Genomic DNA, 24,920 nt, shown 5'->3' with positions numbered 1-24,920 from the left:
CGGAGCCCTTGGCTCCGGGCGCCTTTCCCCTGCTTGGCATTCCTGTGGTCTCCTCGGGGGTGCACCCCTCCTCCCTCGATGCGCACTGCAGGGGGGACAGCCCAGGGTGAGACTTGTCTGGCGAACTCCAGGGCCTCATCAGGGAGGAAGAGGCCCCAGCCCCCACCTAGCAGCCCTCCCTGCCTCTGCCCCGTACTCCCCTCTTCCCGAGAGGTCTTTCCCCTGGTCCACAAGGAAGAAGCTTCATCTCTTCCCAGAGGGAAATTCTCGGCTTTCCTTGAAAATCTACAGGACAGGAAGTTCTCTCTGAGGTCTAATTTAATGCCTTCCTGCCCCTGATGGTCCTGTCATCATCCCTGTCCCCTCCCGTTCCCCAGCCTGGGTCAAAACAGTGCTTGGAACTTGCTTGGTTCAGCGCTCACTGCTGAGTACAGGTTCCCCCTGAGGATGCTCAGTGGAGCTTATCAACCTGCCCAGTGACGTGAGCACCTCTCTTACGTTCACGGAGGCATGGGAAACCAGCCTGAATTAGCAGCGAGTTCAAAATATAGAATATTTGAAAAGTAATATGACTTTGTGTATGAAAACTCACACAGTAACTAGAAAGTAGGTTGACTTTGGCACATAGTAGGCTCCCCCAAAATACTTCTAAAATTGAATTTAAGATAGCTAAGATTAGTGTCTGTAGTTTGATGAATGCTTCTGCAGCCTTGGGAAGGCCTTCAAAAATAGTTTTTCTCTTAAGTAGATGGCTGGAACTCCTGTCAAACAAAACTGTCTATATAAGCAGAACGAAGGTAAGGCAAGTTTTTGCCCAGGCCCTACTGGAATCATCACAGATTTTGAGTAGCAATGTCTCATTGCTTTCTTCGTAGGTTTGAACACTCTTCTTCCATTCACCCTGCTGGATAGATTCCATTCGTGTGGACTTTCTGCATAGGTTATGGGGTCATGCTGTCCTCAGAGGACCAAGTCATGGGGCCCCCATACATACCTTAGGCTTCTGAGTTTGGAAGAGATTTTCCACAGGTCCCCCACCTCACTTGCGCCCTCCATCTGGATCAGGCCAGTAGTCAAATTGTCAGGTCCTGACCCTTCTCTGCTCACCATCTGCTTGACTTTGCCAGATTTCAGGCACACTGATTCACGGGGCCTTTTGGAAGCAATTCAGCATTTTGGTTAAAGGTCTTCCTTTTCCTCCCACCTCTGCTGGTCCAGCTGGAAGTCAGAGTAAACAGAGTAGTGATCCCTTCCACAGACGTGGAGGCAGAACTGCAGGGAGTGTCCACACGAGACTGAAAGCCCAGTCTTCCACTCGTGGGAATAATTAAGTGGGTTTTTTTGTCATTAGTATGTAGAGTTCTGCTGAATCAACATGGTAGCTGACGGTGGGTGTAAGTCTGTGTGGTTTGGGGGCGCATGAAACTTTTAGTATGCATGGGGTGGGATAGGTTCAGAGTCGGGGCGTTGCACGTCTAGGGGTTTGTCTGGTTTACATGGAGGTGTGAGTACTTGCATGTTATGTCTGTGTTTGTATTGATGTGTGTGTGAGCAAACAGACTCAGTTTTTAAATCTCAAGACGTTAATTAAAGAACTAGAGAATCATCACGTCATTATTCCAGTTCTGCAGATGTTGAGCTATGGGGCAGCAGCTTTGGGGGTCAAACTGGTGATGTTGACAACATCAAGAAGAGCGTTTATCATGGTAAACTTTATAGGTCACAAAATATCTTCACAGACACCAACTCGAAGCCTATACTAATCCCAGTGTTGGGTTCTAATATTACGATCTCGATGATGCTGGTTTGTGCTAAGACAGAAGTTACTTTCAACACAGTCTAGGATGGCTACCTTCTGGTTGACGTAGGCAATGAAGGCCTGCTTAAAATTAGTTTTAATAAATGGAGGTGGGTGTATAGTTCCCTATAGTGACTCCAAGGTTTAACATTGTAACCTTGGTGATAAAGGAATTTGACCATGAACTTTTCTCTTTGATTCAAGAGTTCATCCTGGGGAGAGAACACAAGCGATACTCCCTGCCTTCCCCAACTTGCCTAACTTCACAGAAAGTCAGGCTTGGAATGATTGTTGTCAATTTTGCCATCCATATTCATGAAATGCGTCAGGCTTACTGAATGAAAATGGGAGATTAAATGGTCTGAATGTGCCGTGCTGATTTGGGTCTTCGGAGGGATTAGGGTGCCCATTAGACTGGATCAAGCCTGGAGAAGCATGTCTTTGTTACATGGCTCTGGTTGCTCAGGAACTGAATGTTGGCTATTAGCTGAAATTGGAGAGGCCGCCAGTCCGTGCCTTGATCAGACTTACTTGCTTGGCTGGCTGAATGGTGAGGGACCTTGAACCTTGGGCACAGGGAAATAAAGCTTTAATGGCCAGACTTCTTGCTAAAGCCTGAGGTGACACTTCAACAATCAAGACATTTGCATTTGTTTCTCCTCTTTGTCGTGTTCCAAGACTAGATGCTTAGCTATTACACAATGAGGTCAAGAGCACACTTTGAATTAGAGAGTGTGTACGACCATTTCCCTTTTGGAGCTTTGGATTATCGGATTCCACTAACACCAGAGGGTGGCTTGGCTTTGGCACATCTGGGATAAGGCATGGGAGGACCGTCCTGTTTCTGTGGGGCTCATTCTCATGGGGGGGCTAACTTATTCTTGGGCTTCTTGAGGAAGGGAAGGAAGAAGTGGGCATGAAGTAACTCCATCAGAAGCCAGGTTAGTGAAATAGCAGGAATGATATTTTCAAGTCACATCTGTGAGCGTGTTGAAAATATAACTTTATTTTTCTGTAATTCAACTTAATCTCTCTTTTGAGCTCACATTTTTCCTGGCAGAAAAGTCCTGGTAACTTCAACCATTTAGGTTTAAGCTTTAGTTAGTTTTGGATTTTTCTTTCTTGTCCTCACGCCTGGGAGGCAGCTGAATTCTGGGTTGGGCTTCCATAAGGTCATGACCTCCACAGGAAGGGACCCCTGGTCACTAGTGTGTGCGCATCCCGGATCTATTGGGCACGCAGACCAAACAGACTATATCTCATTATCTCGACCAGAAGGCCCTTTCAGGTGTCCCGGCTCTCTCTCTCGACTACCTTTCAAGCCTTTCTGGGGAGCACGGTACAATTTGGCAGCTCCTTTGTGACACTCCGGGGTCTACAGGAAATGACGAGGACTCCCTCAGGCTCTCTGTCCCATGACACCCATGCAGCCGTCTTCTGTCAAGTGCCATACGCCCCAAACTGTCTGGCAATTTCTGGATGGCTGCTGCTTACAGGATCTCCAAGGTTACAGAGGGGTCTATGCCATGTACACTTCGGGGCTAACCTGTGGCGGAGGGTGTGGGGCTGCCTTACCAGAAACCCTCACAGACTCTGGTTCTTGCTTCCTCTCCCACTCTACTCTTTCATCTCCTCTGTAAATAGCGGGAGAAGGGCTGGAAAGAACATCCTCTTAAACCTCTTTTTTTAATGGCATATTATCTGCGTTAGGAAATTTAAAAGCCAGGGATCCTGCCTCCCCACCCCCCTGCTGTCTAGGCATTCATATATCCGTTAGATATTGACTGGCCTCCAAAAATGCGCCAGGAAATGTTCTAAGGATTGGATGGAGGTATTGCGTTAAAAAAGATAAACATCTGTGCCATCATGGGACGTAATAAACAAGTACCTAAATAAAATATATGGAGTGTCTGATGGTGATAACTGCTAGGGAGAAAAAGCAAGGAAGGGGGAATGAGAATTGCTGGGAGGGGGATAGTGATTTAAAATATGGTGAATAAGGAGGGGAAAACAGATCGTAGTTAGTCAAGACTTGAAGGAGGTGATGAAGTGACTCAGGGGAGGAATAGAGTTCCTGCCGTGGGAGGAGCATGAAGGCTCTGGAGATGTTCGCAGACTGGGAAGGCCACCGGGGTGGGAGCGGTGTGAGTGAGGAAGCAGTGGAAGGCCGTGAGGTGGGGGAGGTGTGAGGGCCTGATCATGAGAGACTTTAGCTTGCTGTTGTTGTAAGGGCTTTGGCCTTATTCCAAGTGAGTTGGCAAATCACTGGATTTGCACAGAGAGGCGATGTGTTCCGATGTGTGTGGCTGTCGTATTGAGAATAGATTTGGGGGCAAGGGTGAAGGCAGGGAGGCCAGTTAGAAGACTGGTGCCATTCAGAATGAGAGAAAATATTTGCAAACAAAGCAACTGACAAAGGATTAATCTCCAAAATTTACAAGCAGCTCATGCAGCTCAATATTAAAAAAACAAACAACCCAATCCAAAAATGGGCAGAAGACCTAAATAGCCATTTCTCCAAAGAAGACATACAGATTGCCAACAAACACATGAAAGGATGCTCAACATCACTAATCATTAGAGAAATGCACATCAAAACTACAATGAGGTATCATCTCACACCGGTCAGAATGGCCATCATCAAAAAATCTACAAACTCTAAATGCTGGAGAGAGTGTGGAGAAAAGGGAACCCTCTTGCACTGTTGGTGGGAATGTAAATTGATACAGCCACTATGGAGAACAGTATGGAGGTTCCTTAAAAAACTAAAAATAGAACTACCCTATGATCCAGCAATCCCACTACTGGGCATATACCCTGAGAAAACCATAATTCAAAAAGAGTCATGTACCACAATGTTCACTGCAGCTCTATTTACAACAGCCAGGACATGGAGGCAACCTAGGTGTCCACTGACAGATGAATGGTTAAAGAAGATGTGGCACATATATACAATGGAATATTACTCAGCCATAAAAAGAAACGAAATTGAGTCATTTGTAGTGAGGTGGATGGACCTAGAGTCTGTCATACAGAGTGAAGTAAGTCAGAAAGAGAAAAACAAATGCCGTATGCTAACACATATATATGGAATCTAAACAAAACAAAACAAAACAAAAAAAGTTCTGAAGAACCTAGGGGCTGGACAGGAATAAAGACACAGATGTAGAGAATGGACTTGAGGACATGGGGAGGAGGAAGGATAAGCTGGGACAAAGTGAGAGTGGCATGGACATATATACACTACCAAACGTAAAATAGATAGCTAGTGGGAAGCAGCCGCATAGCACAGGGAGATCAGCTCGGTGCTTTGTGACCACCTAAAGGGATGGGATAGGGAGGGTGGGTGGGAGGGAGATGCAAGAGGGAGGAGATATGGGGATATGTGTATTTGTATGGCTGATTCACTTTATTATACAGCAGAAACTAACACACCATTGTAGAGCAATTATACTCCAATAAAGATGTTTAAAAAAAAAACAAAACCCCCAAAACAATCCAGATGATGGGGACCAGGCCCGTGGTGATAGGGGAGAATCGGTCTGATTCTGAGTATGTACTGAAGGTGGCGCCAACAGGATTCGCCGATGGATGGAATGTGGGGCATGAGAAAGAGTCCAAAGTGACTGCAGGGGTTTTGACGTGAGCATCTGGAAGGAAGGAGTTGCACTTGCTTATAAGAGGAAGACTGTGGAAGGAGCAGGTGGGTGGGTGGGAGGTGTGATTAGGAATTGGATTCTGGAGATGGCACATTCGAGAAGCTTATTAGATGTCTAGTCGGAGATGTTAAACAGGCAGCTGGAGTTCAGAGGAATCATGCAGGTTGGAGAGAGCTCCACGTGGGGTTCCTCAGTGTATGTGTTATTTAAAGACATCAGACTCGAGGGGAACCCCAAGGGAGTAAGAGTGGATGGGGAGGAGAAGGGGTCTGAGCCTGGAGCCCCAGGCTACTCAGATGATCAAAGCACAGGTGACAAGGAGGAATCAGCAGAGACTGGGAAGGCGTGACCAGTAGGGTGGGAGGACCACAACCGTGATGCTCTGTAAGGCAAGGGGGATGTTTCAAAGACAGGAAGTGACTGCCTCTATCAAATACTGCTCTTGGTTGATTTTTGAGGCCTGAGTCCTCGGTGACCTTGATAGGCAAGTTTCGGTGGAGCAGAGAGAATGGAAAGACAAGAATTAGAGACAAGTGTAGACAACTCTAGACGTTTTTCTGCAAAAGGAAGAAAGAAAGTAGGTGGGAGCCAAAAGTGCGGTTTGAGGGTTTTCTTTTTAAATGATGGGGGACTAGTGTCACATGTTTGAACGCCGATGAGAATGATCCAGTAGAGAGGGAAGTGTGATGACACAGGAGAGGGGGAAGAGGATCACGTCCTTGAATGGGTCAGAGGGCATGAGTGCAGGGGTGGTCTTGGGTCGGGGTGCAAGCAGAGCACCTTTGTAACAGGAGGGCGGGCGGGTGTGGTGCCGGTGCTGGTGGGCTTGCAGGGGGTGGGGTCTCTTCTGATTGCTTCTGTTCTAAGAGAAAGAGGAAGCAGGGTCACTGGCCCAGAGTGACGACAGGGAGGAGGTGTTAGAGGGCTGAGAGGAAAGGAGAAGGTGTGGAATGCTCGTGTCCGGCGTGGGGAGAGCAGAGGACCAGGGAGTTGAGATGGAGTGGTTGACAGCAATGGACCCACTTGAGGCTGTGACATGAACTTGGAGTGAGACCAGCCTCTGGTTTGCTATTATTCAGCCACATTGGATGTGATGGGGAAGAGCTGGGTTTAAACCTAGGTTTGGTTGGCCAGAAATACAATGGAGCAAGAGAGGGCCAAGGGAATTTAGAAGTGGGGAACGGCCAAGAGGCCAAGTATAAACTAGCTAGGATGTAAATTGTGATTCTGCTGCATGTATCATTTCTGTCAAGAATGAGGACGATTAGAAGAGGACTTACCTGCAAGATGCAGGGAGAAAAGAGGGACTGAAATCACTGAGCAGCCGGCTAGCTGGGGTTACCAGGGGTTAGGAAAGTCACCAGCCCTGCTCCTCACCAGTGTGTCTGCTTAAGGAGAACCAGCCATAGAAATCACCTGGAACTTGGAGGGAGGAGGAAATTACAGCTGAGAGTTCTCGGGCAGAGTTGAGTGTGGTAAGACTTAAGTCCTGTTTGGTGGTCAATTGCTAGTTCTTTAAAAAAAAAAAAAACAAAAAAATCTTAACTCTAATTTCCTTAAAATAAATACTTGAGATTTCTGCTTTTGTTCTTCTGTTAGAGGTTATATGCTTGTATTTTATCATCTGTTCTTTTTTATTTTAACACCTTTTTTTTGCGATAATCCACAAAAATACAAGCCCCAATTTAAAGTATACAATTCAGTGGCATTTAGTTTATCAACAGACTTGTGCAAACATCATCCATCATCAACTTTTTATATTCATCATTCCAAAAAGAAATCCTGTACCCCAACAGCAGTTGTCCCCCATTTCCTCCCAACCACTAATCTATTTTTTGTCTCTATGGGTTTGCTTATTCTGGACATTTCATATAAATGAAATCATGCAATGTGGTCTTTTGTGACCACATATGAACTTCTTTCATTTAGCATAACGTTTCCAAGGTTCATCCAAGTTGTAACATGTATCAGTTCTTCACTGCTTTTTATTATCAAATAATGTGCCATTATATGGGTACGTCACATTTTCTTTATCCATTGATGGACATTTGGATTGTTTCACTTTGGGGCTATCATGAATAATGCTGCTATGAACATTCATGTACAAGTTTTTGTGAGGACCTAAGTTTTCATTTCTCTTGGATATATAATGAGGTGTAGAATTCCTGGGTCATATGGTTACTCTCTGTTTAATCTTTTGAGGAACTGCCAGGCTATTCTCCAAAGTGACCGCAACATGTTACATTTCCACCAGAAGTAGATGAGGGTCTCAGTTTCTCCACATCTTTACCAACATTTGTTATTATCTGACTTTTTGGTTATAGCCATCCTAGTGGTGTGAGATGCTCTCTCATTGTGGTTTTGATTTGCATTTCCTTGATGGCTAATGAGGTTAAGCATCTTTTCATGTGCTTATTGGCCATTTGTGTATCTTCTTTCAAGGAATGTCTGTTTTCATCCATGGCTCATTTTTATTGCGTTATTCATCTTTTTATTATTGAATTCTGTGAGTTCTCTATATATGCTGGTTACAAATCCCTTATCAGATACACATGGGCAAATATTTTCTCCTGTTCAGTGAATTACCTTTTCATTTTCTTGGTGGTGTGTTTTGAAGTATCCTATTGTTCTTTAGTTTTAAAATCTTTCATTTTTAAAATTATGTAAGGAATACATGCATACAATGAAAAATAAGAAAACTTTGAGTGATACACAAGAATAAAAGGAATAAACAAAACATCTGTAATCTTATCATTCACAGATAATTGCTGTGAACATTTGGGGTTTGATCCTTTAATTAAAAAGAATTCTCATTATTCAGTTTTTAACCTGTTGTAAGTCTCATCCATTGTGAATAACTTTCCATGTCAATAAACATTTCTACAACATCATTTTTTTTTATGTTGTACAACATTTAATCACGTGGATGTACAGTTTGCCCCAAAAGTTCCTTATTGTCAGATGCTTAAGTTGTTTTTCCCTGTTATAAATGTAGTTAAATCTCTATGCATATCTATAAATACTTTCTTTGAATAGATTTCTAGAATGGGAGCGATGGGTCAAAATGTAGGCACATTTTTGGGACTGTAGAAACATGCAGCCAGATTTCCTTCTGGAAAGATTGTGGCCAGCTACGCTCCTGCTGGCAGTCTGTGAGAGAGCCAGCCCTTGGCCAGAAGCTAACCTGGTCCACGCAAAAAAGCAATACTATTGTCAGTAGCACCGTGCTGGGCACTGTTCTAAGCACTTTATACATACGACTCATTTATTCCTCACGATCACTCTGTCAAATTGGTACTAGTGTTTTTCCATTTTACAGACAAGATAATTGAGGCACAGAGAAGTTAAGTTTTTCCCAAGGTCACACAGTTAGGAGTGGCAGGATTTGAACCCTGAGGCAGACTCCCTTCTGGGAGAAAGCCTGGTACTGTTAAGTACAATGCTGGCTATTGCTTGAAGGTAGTCTTTACAATGCTAAGAAAGTTTCCTTTTATTCTTAACTCATGAGAGCTTCATTTAGAAATAACTAAAAATTTTATAACAATTTTATAACCCCTCACACTCCCTTTTTTTTTGCCTATATAGTTCAAGCGTTGATAAGCTTCTTCTTAAATGGTCAGATAGTAAATACTTTAGGTTTGGGGTACATAAGGTCTCTGTCACAACTACTCAGCTCTGCTGTTGTAGTTAAGAGGCAGCCACAGACAATAGGTAAATTACAAAACCAGGTGGCTGGCTACCGGGCCATAGTTTGCAAATTTCTGTTATAGATGATTATTTCGGTTTTCTCTCCTTGCTTATTGATACTGATCCACTCCTGCATTCTGGAATAATCCAGTCTGACCATGCAAAATCTACTGCTGCAATCTATTTGCTAATATTTTATTTAGGACCTTTATATCTCTGTTCAGGAATAGGATTGATGTGTGTGTGTGTGTGTGTGTGTGTGTGTGTGTGTGTGTGTGTGTGCGTGTGTGTCCCTTGGTCAGGCTTCACAAAATAAAAGGGAGAAACTTCATTTTTTTTCTATGCTGTGGAGCAAAGAATGATCTATTCTTTGAGAGACTGAGAGAACCTGCCTCCAAAGAAACCATCTTGGCCTGATGTCATTTTTGGAGGTAGTTCTTTGAGATCTCTTCCACTTTCAGGAAGTGATCTCTTCATGTTTTCTATTACTTTTGAATTAATTTTGGCAATTTATATACATTTTTAGAAAGTTACCTACTTCATCTAGATTTTCCAGGGTTTTTCCATTGATTTGGGTGTAGCAAATCTCTTAATATTTTTATTCTCTCCATGATATCGTTTTTTTTGTTTTTGGCGGTACGCGGGCCTCTCACTGTTGTGGCCTCTCCCGTTGAGGAGCACAGGCTCCGGACACGCAGGCTCAGTGGCCATGGCTCACGGGCCCAGCCGCTCCGCGGCATGTGGGATCTTCCCGGACCGGGGCACGAACCCATGTCCCCTGCATCGGCAGGAGGACTCTCAACCACTGCGCCACCAGGGAAGCCCCATAATATCTTTTTATTTGATCTTTCTTATTCCTAATGGTGTACCTACTTTTTAACATTAGATTTGGTAAATAATCTAATGTTTATTTTTTTGGTCTTTTGAAAGTTTGCTCTGGAATTGAATTATCAGTTGTAATATTCTCCATAATTCTACTCATCATTTTCAAATTATCTTCCTACTTTTCTCTAATTTCTTGAGTTATCAGGTTATTTATTTTCATTCTTTTTGTATAAAAGCAAGAATATTCAAGACTAAATTTTCTTTTGAGTACAGACTTAGCTACCAAGTTTTAAGGCGTAGCCCTCTTACTCTTGGTATTTTCTAAGGATCTGTGATTTTAGTTTTGGTTTTTCCTTTGACTCAGAAGGGTTTTAAGAGTACATCTTTAAATTTCTAAAAGGTTGGAATTTTTGATTTTTGAGTTTCTCATTAGTTTCTAGTTTTATTATTGAGGTCAGAGAGTGTGACTGGTAATGGGTTTATTCCTTGGACTTTATTGACATTGGCTACGTGGCTTTTAATTTTTTCTAAGTGCTCCAATGGTGCTGGAAAAGAAGGTGTAAGTTCTGTTTTTAGATTACATGATGTTTGTGTATTTAAATGACACTGTTAATCATATTACTCAGAGTCTCTGTCTCCATATTCTTTTTTAAAAGAAATTTACTTGGTTTTTCAAGACTGAGGGAAATGTAATGACTTTCCCACAGCTATCGTGTTCCTGTCATTTCCTCGTACAAAACACACTGATTGTTGCCTTTTTATGCCTGACTCTGAGCCTGAGTCATAAACTCAGATCTTTAAGTATCTGAGCTGGGGAAGAAAAGAAAGACTTAAGAGGAATCAAACAGCTAACTTGAATTCCATTCTAACCATTCCTACTTCTGTGTACATATTTGCCTGTGTGTTAGCGTGTGTACTTTGGGGGGATATATATGTGTGTTTCAGCATATACATCTCCTTGGGCATGATTGTGTAAATGTGTTCTTTTGTGTGTCCGTGACTGGGTGAGTTTATGTGTGTCTGTGTATGTTTCTTCATCCGTGGCATCTTTTTCTTCAAACTGAACTTAAAACATCATGGGCGGTGTCTGCCTTGCTGGCTGTTTGAAGAGTCATTACAACTCAGAAAGCTCTGCTACCCTGTATCTTAACCCATCTGAACCTCTTTTCCCCTTTTTGGCTGCAGAAGATCCTCCTGGTAAGTTGGTCAGACAGAGACTCTCTGTAGACTCAGCCTTACTCTGGCACCCACTTGGTGCTCTGTCTAGGCACCATATTCTGGCCATACACATGGTGTTAGGGCCGTACTTCCAGGATGGGTGGAGACTCTGAGAACCTCAGTCCACGCTCTCCCCATTGTACCTGTTCAAGTTCCCTTGGTCTGCCTGCAGCATGTGCTAACCCTTAATAAGGTAGAGCAGCATGTCCTAACCCTTGATAAAGTGGAGCTTGACGGACTGGGCATTGGTCTAAAGGGAGCACTAGCATTTCCAGAAACTCATGATGGGGTTCAGTTCATTTTATGGAATCAGAGAAAGCTCCTGGGAGATCCCCTAGTTGACCGCCTCAAACAGAGGAGGAAAGCGGACCCCAGAGTGGGCTCTCCCGACACCTTGTCCTGGGCCCTTCCCGTGGAACCGGGTGAGCTTTACCGGCAGCACAGACCCAGTGCCTGGGCCTGCGTGGGTTTTGGGGGAGACCAGGGAGAGTGATAATCCCACCTTCAGAGAGCTTGCTGACTCCCTGAGTGACCAGACACCTGCACAGGACACAGCTGAAGGAGCATTCGAGACACAAGAGCCAAGAGGGCCTTGTCCAGGAAGAGTTAAACGGCGGGGAGACCAGTGTGTACCCCAACAGGCCCATCCACCTTTGCCCACAGATATGAATAAGCGAAGGAAGGAAGGGGCAGAGAGTGTGTTGTCACAAACTTCCTTTCTCCTCACCTAATTTCCCCCATTGAGCATAGTGTCTTTTGAATAATGGGCACTTAGTATTCGTTGAATTTCAGGGACTCTGCCTTGATTTGACCTTGCAGGAGACTAAGTTCTGATTTTGGAAGATTTTCTTTGGCTGTGGTCTGGCGGGGTTCAGGATAGCCCTTTGGGGTCTGAGTTTTCCTGGGTGTACTGTATTTTATTAATAAATAACACTTTATTGACATTTCCCCCCAAAGAGTTATCCTATGTGTCCTCTGATTTTAGCTTCAGTGTGCCCCTGGAATGCAGGGGGACCGTGATGATTATGCCCATTTCACAGAAAGGAAAAGGGAAGCCCCAAGAGCTTAACAGAATCACACAGTGCAGGTAGGCAGGGCCAGGGCGAGAGCCTCTGCCTCTCAACGCCAAGCAGGTGTGAACACCTTTCTCCTGACTGCACAGTTGGCCCCTGGAGAGGCAGAGAGTTCCAGCTGTCTGCTCCCCCGAACTCACACCAGCAGGAGAGATTTGCAGTCCAGGCCAGCCCATCAGCCTTGCTTGGTGTTGGTCCAGAAGAAACTTGCTTGGCAAATTCTGTTTCTGAAACAGTCTCTTTTTTTCTACCCACTCAGGAGGAGGAGTTCATTGATTGGTGGAGCAAATTCTTTGCCTCGATAGGGGAGAGGGAAAAGTGCGGGTCCTACCTGGAGAAGGACTTCGACACTCTAAAGGTGAGCCCTCCTCACAATGTCCTCTTCAGTCTAGCAGTCCCTGGGCACGTGCACTGGGCAGCGGGAGGTGCAACTGAAAGCGAATATATGTATACCTATATGTATATGCATATATATTTATGGGTGAAATGATACCTGGGATCTGTTTTAAAATGCTCAAGAAAAGTAAGGATGAATTATTTAGATGATGTGGGTCACCCTCTGATAGGTGTTCATAATATTAAAGTTGATTGAAATTGCAAAATATTGAAAATTGTTAAAGCTTGGAGATGGGTACTTAGGGATTTGTTATACTATTCTGTCTCTCTTAAAGTTATTTGAACTTTTCTATTATAAAAATTTTCTATTAAAATAAAAAGGAAAGTCAATGTGAGAATGTACCTCTGATTCCCCCACCTCTGCAACTGGGATAGAAATTACCTAGCACATATAAAAATATGGTAAACTCTGTTTCTGTGGAAAAAAACCCCAGAGCCCGAAAAACAACACAAAACCAGGGATGAGTCAGCCAAATTCTGGTATTTTGAGGAAATTCCACAAATACAGTTATACTTTTTAAAAGCAGACTACTTTTAAAAAAGATAACCAGAGGTGACTCAAAATTACTCCCTGAAGGAGTTACATAGTGTCATGGAGAGGGTTACCAGGTAAAATTCAGGGTGCTCAGTTACACTGGACTTCAGATATATAATGAATAATATTTTAGTATAAATGTGCTTAAAATATTGCACAGAACGTACTTATCTAACAACTATTTGTTGTTTATCCAAAATTCAAATTTAACTGGGTGTCCTGTATTTTCACTTGCTAAACCTGGCAGCCCTACCTAGAGAGCAAGAGGGGGCCAAGGCTGTCAGACACGCAAGAAAAGCCCAAGGAGCTCCCTGACAGAGACTAGATGAAGGGGGCTTGAGGCTTATTGGAGTGGTGGGTGACCAGTATGGAAGGTGATCTCACAAGGTGGCCAGAGCTGCCTCTGGTGCGTTGGACGCCCCCATGTCATTGTACCTGGAGACCTGGAGGGGCAGAGATGAGGCCTCAGGCAGCAGCAGTCAGAAGGCCCAGGCCTCCCCAGGCAGCAAGTTCTTTGTTGACTTGGTAGGTGGGTGTGTGAGGCTGGGCAAAGAGACAGAACTATTTGCGTACCAGGAAGAAGGTCCGACACATTAAGTCTGGCATGTGGTACTGTGGCCTTGCCAAAAAATGAGAAAAGCCAAGTAAGAATGAGGACTCCTGCCAGGGTGGCCCATGGCCCTGGCACCCTTGCCACTCCCTCAGATGCCGGATGCTGAACTGGCACCCAGCCCACCAGCTTGACCTCTCTGAGATCTGTGACAGTTTCCAAGTGAAAATGGGCTGTCTAAAAACAAAATGCATTCAACCTGTTTCTGGGGGGAAAAGCAGATCTGGAAGAAATGCTGGTTCTTTAGGGATCAGTAACCACCACCACCAACATGGGTCTTTGAAAAATAGCTTGTAGTATTATGGAGAGAATGGAGTACACAACGGGTGGGGGGAAAAAAACCCATATTTTGGAAATTGCTGTCATAGGGAAAAAAAGACAACTCATAGTCACAATAGTGAAAGATAGAAAACAAAGATACAGCAAGAAAGCATAGAAAAGCAGAAATCATAGAAAAACACAATAGAAAAAGAATATTAATTTTCCTAATAAATAAAACTGGGTTACAGTCTTTTACTAAGTGATAAGGACTCAGACTTCATCAAAAGTCAAAATTCATTATAATGTCTTTAAAGGACACATCTAAGACAATACAACTTAGAATGGCTAAAATAGTAAATATTTTGGCAAACAAAATAAAGTAAGTGCGAACAAAAGAGAAACAGATAGAAACTAAAGTAAAAAGCAAAGGAAACAAAATGGAGTGTTTTGTATAAATAAAAGATATGCATCTCAGTGCAAAAACTCTCAAACATTAATGTTTGGAACAATAAAGCTTAGAAATCCTTAAAGCAAAAATGGATACGAATATATAAAGTACTACCTCACACAAATAAAGGCATGAAATTATAGAAATTAAAATTGCAGCGGTGATTTTAATGTACCTCTTTCCTAGACAGATGAAACAGGCAACCAATAAATAAGGAAATGAAAGATCTGAATAACAAGGTAAATATTTTCTAAGCTACATCAAGAGTAGCTTTAAAATAGAGAATAAAAATAATTTAAAAATGGAAAATGCATTTTTCCTAATGCTCAGAGAACACTTACAAAATTTGATCACATATTAGGTTAGTAATAGGTTACCAAAAGCAGAAATCATACAAGACAGATTTAAATGCAATTAAATGAGAAATTAATAACAAAAGTTTAAACAAAAAGACCAACCACTTGGAAATTTAAAAAGTATTTTATTGGGACTTCCAGTATGAACATGGCTGCATAAGTCAGCATTTTTCACTTTTTCTCTTTGGAAATCATTCAAACCCACAAACTTCATTTTCAGTAAAAGTTGGAAACAAATAAAACCCGCAGACTCCAAAATACATGTAAGGGCTGTCCAAAGGCAACTGAGATTGGGTAGAAGCCACTTGGCAGTAAATGAAGAGAAGATGCATGAAAATGATGAAAGGTCATAGTGGTAGCTGATCTCAGAAAACCCCATACTTCCTAATAAAAGAATGTTGATAATTATTTAAGACAGGCTATGGATTCATGGGGAGTTATTATCTATTCTCTTTACTTTTGTGTGTGCTTGAAAATTTTCATAACAGATAGTTAAAAATATAATTCCCAAAATTGAAGTTTCACTGTAAAATATAAAAATATATCCTTTGTTCACAACAATGGACATGGGAACTTTGGAGACAGGTTCAGTCTGGTGACAACAGCTTCTTAGACCTGATTTGGTTCAGAGAAAATAGAGAAGATGGAGCTACACAAGAATCACACAGATGAACCATATTTGTAGGGAACAGCCTGCCTCTGTTATGGGAACAAAGGAAATAACTGGTCTAGGAAAATCTAACACATTTAGTGACAAGTAATAACAAAAAAAAATTAGCACAGTATTAATTTAAAAATCCTATGAAAAAAAGAAGAGAAAATATATAACAAAACTTAACCAAAAGAAGAGGATATATACCCACCAGAAAAATTTCTCCAAGGAACAGATGAGATGAAAGATTTTGCTGTTAACTTTTTAGAAATAGGGTGGTCAGAATGCAAGCAGAAATAAAAGAACGAAGGGCTGGTGAGATGAGAAGATGTGAAATATGAGCTAGTAAGATTCAGGAAAGAAGGAGAAGAAAACATGAAATTGGAAGGAGCACAGGACAGAATGGCCACATTGGAAAACACAGAAAGGGGCATAGAGGACAGAATGAAATGGAAATAAAGAAAGAGTTATAAAAGAATAAAGAGAAAGTGACAAACATAGTAGTCAGGGAAAGGAGATCCAACATTTGCATAATTGGAGTCCGCAAGGAGGACAACCAAAACAAGGAACTAAAACAAACAGCTGATAGTTTAATAAAACTTCACTGAAATGAAAGAATACTTGAGTATGCATATTAGAAGGTCTGCTGTGTGTCAGGAAAAATTGACCCAGATTGGTCAACCCAGGGACATATTCTAGTGTAGTTATTGGACATTAGAGATAAAGAAAAAATTCTCTGAGTAGTCATACATTCTCCCCCCACAAAAATTTAAATAATTTAAAAAAGGAAAGAAATCAAAGTGACTTCACTTTCTCTACAACATTTAACGCCCAAAGATGATAAAGCACCATGTGTAAGATCATCAGGGAAAGAAAGGGTGACCCAAGGATTTGACATTCGGCCAAGCTGCCTTTCAAGCATAAAGGCTACAGACACACAGGTATTCACATTCAGGAGACAGGTAGTATGGCTCCCAGGAGCCTGTCTTGAGGGACTCCTACGGGATGAATTGGAGCTCATCTAGGAGCCATCTCAACTCGGATGTAACTGGGAAAACCATAACAAAAGGACTGGTTGTGAGCATATTTTACCTTAGGCCTAAGGTGGAAACAAATGGGAGGGTTAGGGTAACTGGACAGAATGTAAATACCATATATACTGAAAATGTAGAAATGATAAAACTGACAAAAGTTAGGGAAAGGAGGAAAGAGGATGGAATACAGAGCAAGGACACTGATAGTCATATTACAGAATAAATAGAATTGACAGATATTATTTAAAATTGGCAAATCACGAAATGTGGAAACAACCTAAATGTCCATTGACTGATGAATGAATAAACAAAATATGGTAATTACATACAATGAAATATTATTCAGCCTTAAAAGGGAAGGAAATTCTGACCTATGCTACAACATGGGTGAATCTTTAAGACATATGTTAAGTGAAATAAGCTAGTTGCAAAAGGGCAAATACTGTATGATTCCACTCATGTGCAGTACTTAGAGTAATAAATTCATAGAGACAGAAAGTGGAATGATGGTTGCCAGGCACTGGGGGCAGCGGGAGAAAGGGAGTTATTGTTTAGTGAGTTTGGGGTTTCAACTGGGGAGGATGAAAAAAATTCTGGAGATAAATGGTGTTGATGGGAGCATAAAAGTGTGACTGTACTTAATGTCATTGAACTGTAAAGTGGTTAAAAAGGTGGTTAAAGTGGTTAAAAAGGTATGTTTACGCTATTAATATATGTAATATATAAATAATAAAATTGGCAAATCAAATAATAGGCATATAAGCAAATTATAAGCCAACAGCACAAACATAAACATTAAGATAGATAATATTGTCTAAAACTAGGTGATGGAGAGGGAGAGGGAGGAAGATAAATTTGATTATTTTATCATTGCTATAGTGGGGAACCCATGAATACTGCCCCTAAAGACATAATAATATTAGAGCATAAACTCAGATCATTTTAGCTCTCAGAAAAACTAAAACACACACACACACACAGAAAACAGACCATGCAAAGATTTTTAGAAAAACCCTATGAAACTAGGAAATATAATATAAACATATTACATGACTATGTAAATATAATACAAATGTAAAACCAGACCAAACATATCTGTCATATCAATACATGTCATATCAATCATTTATTAATCACAAAATTTAAATCAGATCTCAAAGCAAAATCTAACTCTAAAATAAAACGCTTCATAAAGGTTGAATATAAAAGATTGGGAAAATGTGTGCCAGGCAAATGCAGATGAAAAGAAAACAGAAGTCACAATCTTAATATTAGATGAGAGCATACACAGATCCCCCAAATTAGATGAGACAAAGAATGGCACTTTAGAATGCTAAATGCTGCAATTCCTAGTTATGACGATCATGAGAATATCTATGTGCCAAATAATACCTCAATATTTACAAAACAGAAATTACAAGAGATAGAAGAAGAAATAGAAATATACTGGTTTGTGGGGGAGATTTTAATTCACTTTTCTCAGTTCATGTCAGATCAAGGGGACAAAAGCATGAGAGGATATAGAAGACTAAAGTAATTACTAACCTGATTGAACCTGGTAGCTTGAAAATAGAGACACCCCTATGGCACATTTACAAAATTGACATATATACACTACTATGTATAAAATAGGTAACTAATGAGAACCTACTGTATAGCACAGGGAACTCTACTTAGTGCTCTGTGATGACCTAAGTGGGAAGGAAATCTAAAAAAGAGTGGATATATGTATACGTATAACTGATTCACTTTGCTGCACAGCAGAAACTAACACAACATTGTAAAGCAACTATACCCCAATAAAAATTAATTTAAAAAACCCCAAAACAAAAATCGACCATGTGATAGAGCATAAAGAAAATCTTAATAACATTCAAAAAGTGACGAAACACTGACAATGTTTTCTGAATATAATGCCATAAAATTAGAAATTAATAACAAGCTCAAAAGCACAAGAAAACTTCTATCTGGAAAATTTTTAAAAAATCAACTCTCTTTTAACAATTCTTGGTGAAAGAGAAAATATAAGAAAAATTGCAGAATATCTGGGAAGCAAGGATAAAACCCTACCTTTTAGAACTTACTGGTTACAGTTAAAGCAGTATTCAGAGGAAGTTTATAGCCTTAAAAACTTACGTTAAAACAAAAGAAAGAAAACTAATTACACCTATAGCTTTTAGATCAAAAAGTAAAAATAAAACTATAATTATGGAATGCCAAGAAAAGAAAAATGAACACATTATACATGAAAACAAATGGGGCAATACTAAGGCAGTAGTAAGCAGAGGCAATTTCATAGCAATAAGTGTTTTCCTTATCAGAAAAAAGGGAACAAAGTAATTAAAATTTCAGCCTAAGAAATTAGAAGAAAAAAAATCCTTAAGAAAGTAAGTATTATTTTCCTTAAGAAAATAATAGAAATAGAAGCAGAAATAAGAAAGTGAAAACAGTAGTATAGACACCTCGAAGAATTGGTCTTTTGATTGAAATGATGCAACTATAGAAATATGGCAAGAAAATATTCAAAATGATACATACCAAATGTTAACCAAATAATTAGTTGTCATTTTTGGAAATCAGAATTTAAAGCAATAATAATATTTTCTTTATATCTACTTACATTTTCTAGTTTTTAATAATGAACCTATATCACTCACGTAATTAATTATTTCTTAGAAGAGATAGAACTTGGGCTTCATGGAAGAGATAGAACTAGAGCTCGGCCTAATGAGAAAAAATGTTTAGCGAAATGAGAAAGGGACTTACCAGAAGTACAGTAGGCCCTCTGTGCCCGCGGGTTGCATATTTGCAGATTCAACACATGGAATCCGCAGATATGGAGGGCCGACTGTCTTGCCGGTCAGTTTCAGATTATAACCAATTTTAGCAATGTATATTAAGTGGGTTAATATCACTATTAATTAAGTACATTTTATCATCTATAATGGAAGACTACTGCTTCATTTAAATCTAAACAATGCTCTAACAAGTAAAAGTCATTGTTTGAGAGGAGAGACAAATAAATTGAGTTGACAAATTTAAAGTGGTGCTCAAAAGACATCCTCAGCCCAGTATTTTGATCCACTGCCATTTGGACATCCTGGACAGTAAGTATTTTGCTGACTTGTGAATCTTCTAGAGTTCTGTCTTGATCTTCAAATAAAAAGTCAGTTAACTTTTCATTTATTTGTTTGACTGTGATCTTATTCTCAAAAAATGCACCACCCGTGTATCTGATGACTCTCGGGTATCTAGAATATTGGATTAATCAGAAAACCCTGTTTTCCAACGTTGCTGAACAAATGTCTTCCCCTCTTACTCCCTTCTCTGGTTCTCCCCCACACCCCGTTTCTCTCTCTCATCTCCATGATTTGCATCCTTTTTATCTCTGCCTTTGTTCTCTTCTCCTCTGCCTCTCTTCCTTCTCGGCCCCCTCTCTTACCTCCACCTCTCCCACCTGCCTTCTTCTTGACCTTTGTTCTCTAATTTGCTTATGGCTTTTCCCCCTCATTTTCTTCTCTGTCCTTTCTCTCCTTTCCTTTACTTGAACACTGTCATGTTTCCTCTTTCCTTGCTGTCCCTCTTCTTTCCATCTTTCCTTTGTCCCCCTCTTTTGTCGCCCCATGTGGCAGGTCTATGACACACCACTGGAGAATGTGAAGGACTTTGAGGGCCTGTCTGACTTTTGTAACACCTTCAAGCTCTACCGGGGCAAGACTCAGGAGGAGATGGAAGACCCGTCTGTCATTGGGGAGTTTAAGGTAAGTCCTTGAGGACACATCTCTAACCCAGGGAGGCCCAAGACTGGAGTGGTAGCAATGAGTGAAGGAGGTGGGGGCAGAAGTACTGTAGTAACATCAGTAATGACCCCAGTGCTGCAGTTGGTGACCATGTGGGTGATGGAGATGATGGTGGTGACGGCGATGCTGCTGATGCAGAATGTGGTGGGGGTGATGGGATGGCATTGGGCTTAGTGATCGCAGTGGTGATGACTCTGGCAGACATGAGAGTAAGGGACATAGTGGTGATTGTATTGGTGACACTGAGGATGAAAATTAAAGTTGACCCCTCCTTCTGTTCAGGGCCTCTTCAAAATTTATCCCCTCCCAGAAGACCCGGCCATCCCCATTCCCCCAAGACAGTTCCACCAGCTGGCTTCCCAGGGGCCCCAGGAATGCCTGGTCCGCATCTACATTATCCGAGCGTTTGGCCTGCAGCCCAAGGACCCCAATGGGAAGGTAACATTCCTAGAGCTCTCACCTCCCCTGGAATAAATGGTAGGCTGGGGTACAAAGAGGCTGCAGAATTTGGATACACTCTTTGCCCCAGGGAGTTCACAGTAAGTGGGGACACCAGACAAAGATGTACAAACCTGAGGTGGGACTGCATTGGAGTTCTATCGAGGCCAAGTGTTCCAGGTCAGAAAAGGCCAAAGTCAATACAAGACTTTGGAATAATGGGGAAGACTTCCTGGAAGGAATAGGATTCTTAAGCATTGATGGAGTTTTGATAGGCTGGGAGGGAGAAGAAAACCATATTTTAGGAGGAGTCAGAAACCTTGGCAAAGGTTTGAGAGCAGACTCAGTGTAGGTTTAGCACAAGGATAAGGCATAAGGACAAGGGACATTGACGGTGTAGGCTGGGGCAGGACTTTGTGGGACTTTCAAGGGTGGGGTGGGAGGGAAGAAGGAGAGGTAGAGCATGATGGGTAACTGTGCTGGCCTGGCCATGGCGGAGCCTGAGGCAAAAGGAAAAATCAGCAGTCCTGATCCTGTCTTTGTTTAAAACTTTGATATTTTCTTCATCATGGACTGTTGGTGCTGGTTTTAATTTTTAAAATATCACATTAAAATGTCGTTTATTTTGATTACTAAGCTTTTTTGTCTTTCCCTTAAATTTTGTGCCTGAGGCGAGTACCTCACTGACCTACTCTAGTCCTGACCCTGAGTGAAGGAGGGGAGCTTGAGGGAGGGCAAGAGTCTGGAGCTACCTGGAGATGGGGGGCGAGGAACAGAGTAAAGTTGGGAAGAGAGAGTAAGAGGAAGAGGCGAGGCAGGAGTGGGGGACAGTGGGGTTCAGAGGTACGAGGCTAGGGTCTTCTCTTGTCTCCTTAGACAGGTGCAGGCCTAGCCTGTGTCCTAGGTTGTGGGTAGGGGCCTGGTGTCCCATCCCTGGTGCCCTGCTTTTCAAGGTGAGAAAAGCTGCCCATGCCCTGCTGGGAGATCCCAGGGAGAGACGGAACAGTCCCCGCCCAGGCACCACCGATGGCCTCCAAGACGTGGCTGTGGTCAAGTTTATATACTTCAAGCCTTCCTGGTGCCGAGACTGACCGTAAACATTCTTTGGCCCTGGCTGCTCCAGAGGCTAGTTGAGGGAATGCTGCTGCTTGTGGGAGGCTGCATTGGGCTGAAAGTCTGGCCGTCTCTCTCCCTCTCCACCTGCTGAAGCAGAGGTCACAGACAGGACCCCAGCTTGGCCCAGTCACATATGTCACACAAGCTGGCATGTTTCTGAGGATATGGGCCTGGCCCCCACCCGCCCTCTCCCAGTGGGGCAGTGGATTGGGAGTATGGGGGATTTAGGTGCCCAGTTTCCACTGCCAGAGCCGAGGCTAGAAGCTCACATCGGGGGTGGTGTGCAGGATGGGGCTGCTGGCCTGGCAGGAGGCAGCTTCTTGATGGTAGGCCCCCTTGCCCCTTTGAGGGGCAGAGCAATGAAGGAGCCTCAGAAGCGTGTTGGGAAGGTTATGTCGCTGAAGTGTTTCCTTCTCTTCCTCCAGTGTGATCCTTACATCAGGATCTCCATAGGGAAGAAGTCGGTGAGTGACCAGGACAGCTACATCCCCTGTACTCTGGAGCCTGTGTTTGGAAAGTAAGTTCGGGTGGCTTGGGTCTTGGGGTGGAGGTGCCAGTCTGGATAACCCACAGCCCAGCGGGAGAGATGTGGCAGCCACTGGGAAGTCCCCATCTCCTGGAGCAAAGCTGTGTTCCCTAAATCTTGCATGTCTGTAAGGGTGTAACCTCAGCTAGCACTTCCTTAAGCGCTAAAGGCTTGAGTCCTTGCAGAAGCTCCTAGTTAAACAATTACTTTGAAGATCAGAAATCTAAATGGAAACCCAGAACATGCATTTGCTAATTTTTCTTTTTTTTTAGATCAACTTTTACTTTGGAATAATTTTAGATTTACAGAAAAGTTACAAAGATACTACAGTTTTCGTATATCCATCACTCAATTTCCTCCGCCATTAACATTCCTACCTAACCATGGTACATGTATAAAAATTAAGAAATTGATATGGGCGCATTACTATTAACTAAACTCTAGACCCTTTTAGGATTTTGCCGATTTTTCCATTAATGCCCCTTTACTGTTTCAGGATCTAATCCAGGATTCCTATTACATTTAGTAGTTATTCTCTTTTACTGTTGCACGTTCATCTGTGGCAGATAGCGGAAGGAGGTGGACTCAAGAGGGTAAAATGCTTCCTAAAATCTAAGAACGAGGGAAGGAAGAAGCAGTGCCCATTACACGGGAGTAGTTCCCAGGCTTCCTGACTTGCTTGCTGTCTGGATGCGAGCGTATTTAGGGCAGAGAAAGGAGAATCTTGAGGGAGGTTCCAGCTATTTCTCTAGCACCTGTAGGAGAAGGCATGTACCGATATTGTCAAGTGACACACTGGATTCATGAACCGGTGTCTCTTGAGTTAGTTGTAGTCATCTGGCCCTGCAGAGAGACCCAATCAACCAGGGGAAATGCCATTTTTGAAGGGGAAACAGTCCTGGCCAATGATGAGCCACTGCCAAGCTGGAACTGGAGGGAAGGGCTGCGGGGAGGATGGTGGGTGGAAGAGAAGAACCCTGTTTGGTGAACCCCAGTGGCCAGCATGGGGCCCCAGGCTGATGGGACCACTGAGGGCCCAGGGCAGGGTAGGGGAGCTAGTGTAGAAACACGCCTCTCCCTCTCTGTTTTACCATCTCCCTCGGATCATGGCCACCTGCTCTGCTTGGGGTATCAAGCCTCTGTGAGTCCACAGCAGAAGCTCTTTGTTTCTATCACCCACGTGTTGACCAGCAGAATTCATGGGACATAATCAGACACAACTTTGATTTTGTCTGCCAGTTTCCTGTAAACATTTATTCTGTGCGGGTGACCTTCCTCACTCCCTGAGTGGAAACTGTGGCAGGCAGGCCACTTTCCGCTCAGGTTTAGACAGTCCACTTTGCCGTCAGCCCACCGTCTCAAGTTGGTAACCAGAACGCGCATTCATGTGTCATCAGGAGCGCACCGGACGGCTGGAGGGCAGTCGCTCCCTCTCGCAGCTGCGTCCACCTTGGGCACAGCGTGTGTACCTTGGGCGTGTGTGCGGAGGGGAGGAGGGTCTTTGCCCAGTGTCCCCCCCCCGCCCCTTCCTGCCGTCCTTCGCCATACTTGCAGGGCCAGGACTGGGGAGCCTGTGTGAGAAGAGGGGCCCATCTCAAGTGCTGACTTCGCCCCATCCGGCACCCTTTGGGCGCCAGATGTTTGCTTTCCTGGGGGCTTTTCAGATACCCCCTGAGCCCTCCTAACATAGCTCCTGGGATGTGGCAGGTGCTGTGTCCCTGTAGCGGGTGTCCCCCTCCCATACCCCCCAACCCATTCTCAGATGGGCCGCCCCACAGTCTCTCGCTGTTGGAGCCCCAGGTCCCGTGGGACAGGCTTCATCGCAGCAGCCCCCTCCTCCGCAGGCAGCGCTGCAGTTCCGTGCCCAGCCAGGACGGGAGCTCAGCTCCTCCCAAACGTACCCCCACCTCCTCTCTGCTACAAGCTGCTTGTGCTTCCTCCACCACAGCTCGGGTGCCAGGCTTGTGTGTCCCTCCTGCAGGGAACTCATTTCAGGGGAGAAGGGACAGCACTTCTACACTTGACCTCCGTGGGAGGTGACGGGGGGTCTCAGAGCACAGTAGGAGCTCTCTTCAAAGAAACCTCCACACAAATCCTCCCTTAATCCCACTCCAGAAGGAGTGGTGGAGCCCCAGGAGTCCGGAAAGTGGATCCCAGGCCATGCCCTTGGTAAATTTCTGGAGCTCCGGCACCTGGCTCTGGAGTTTCACATCTCTTGTCTCCAGGTGTCCCGGTTGAAACTTCATTTTTAACCTTGTGCTCCATTTCATTCGTCCATTCTGTGGTCCATCAGGCAGGCATCTGCTATATGCCCAGCTCAGATTATTTGGGAATACCGCACACACACACACACACACACACACACACACACACACACACACACACACACTCAGACAAGCCCAGCACCGGGAGTGCTGTGGGTGGTGTGCTGTAAGAGCTATAGGAGGCTTGAGGAGGGTGGACTGCAGGCCAGTCCTGGGAGAGGAGG

The 24,920-nt window shown here is 43.2% G+C and overlaps 1 protein-coding gene across 11 annotated transcripts in view; it reads left to right on the top strand.

The window, feature by feature from the left end:
- The window catches only part of DYSF (dysferlin), a 220,715-nt gene that overhangs the window by 169,020 nt on the left and 26,775 nt on the right, over nucleotides 1-24,920 (top strand). For all 11 annotated transcript variants that reach the window (XM_024756409.1, XM_024756407.1, XM_024756408.1 and 8 more), the window contains 4 exons: nucleotides 12,520-12,618; nucleotides 20,185-20,313; nucleotides 20,635-20,790; nucleotides 22,332-22,423. In XM_024756409.1, coding sequence (XP_024612177.1) covers nucleotides 12,520-12,618; nucleotides 20,185-20,313; nucleotides 20,635-20,790; nucleotides 22,332-22,423 — 476 coding nt within the window. The remainder of the gene's footprint in view (nucleotides 1-12,519; nucleotides 12,619-20,184; nucleotides 20,314-20,634; nucleotides 20,791-22,331; nucleotides 22,424-24,920) is intronic.

This window comes from Neophocaena asiaeorientalis, unplaced genomic scaffold (genome assembly GCF_003031525.2).
Source record: "Neophocaena asiaeorientalis asiaeorientalis breed wild unplaced genomic scaffold, Neophocaena_asiaeorientalis_V1.1 scaffold303, whole genome shotgun sequence".
Taxonomy (NCBI): Eukaryota; Metazoa; Chordata; class Mammalia; order Artiodactyla; family Phocoenidae; genus Neophocaena; species Neophocaena asiaeorientalis.
Note: the sequence above shows the minus strand (reverse complement) of the source record. Positions and strands in the feature narration are given on the sequence as shown.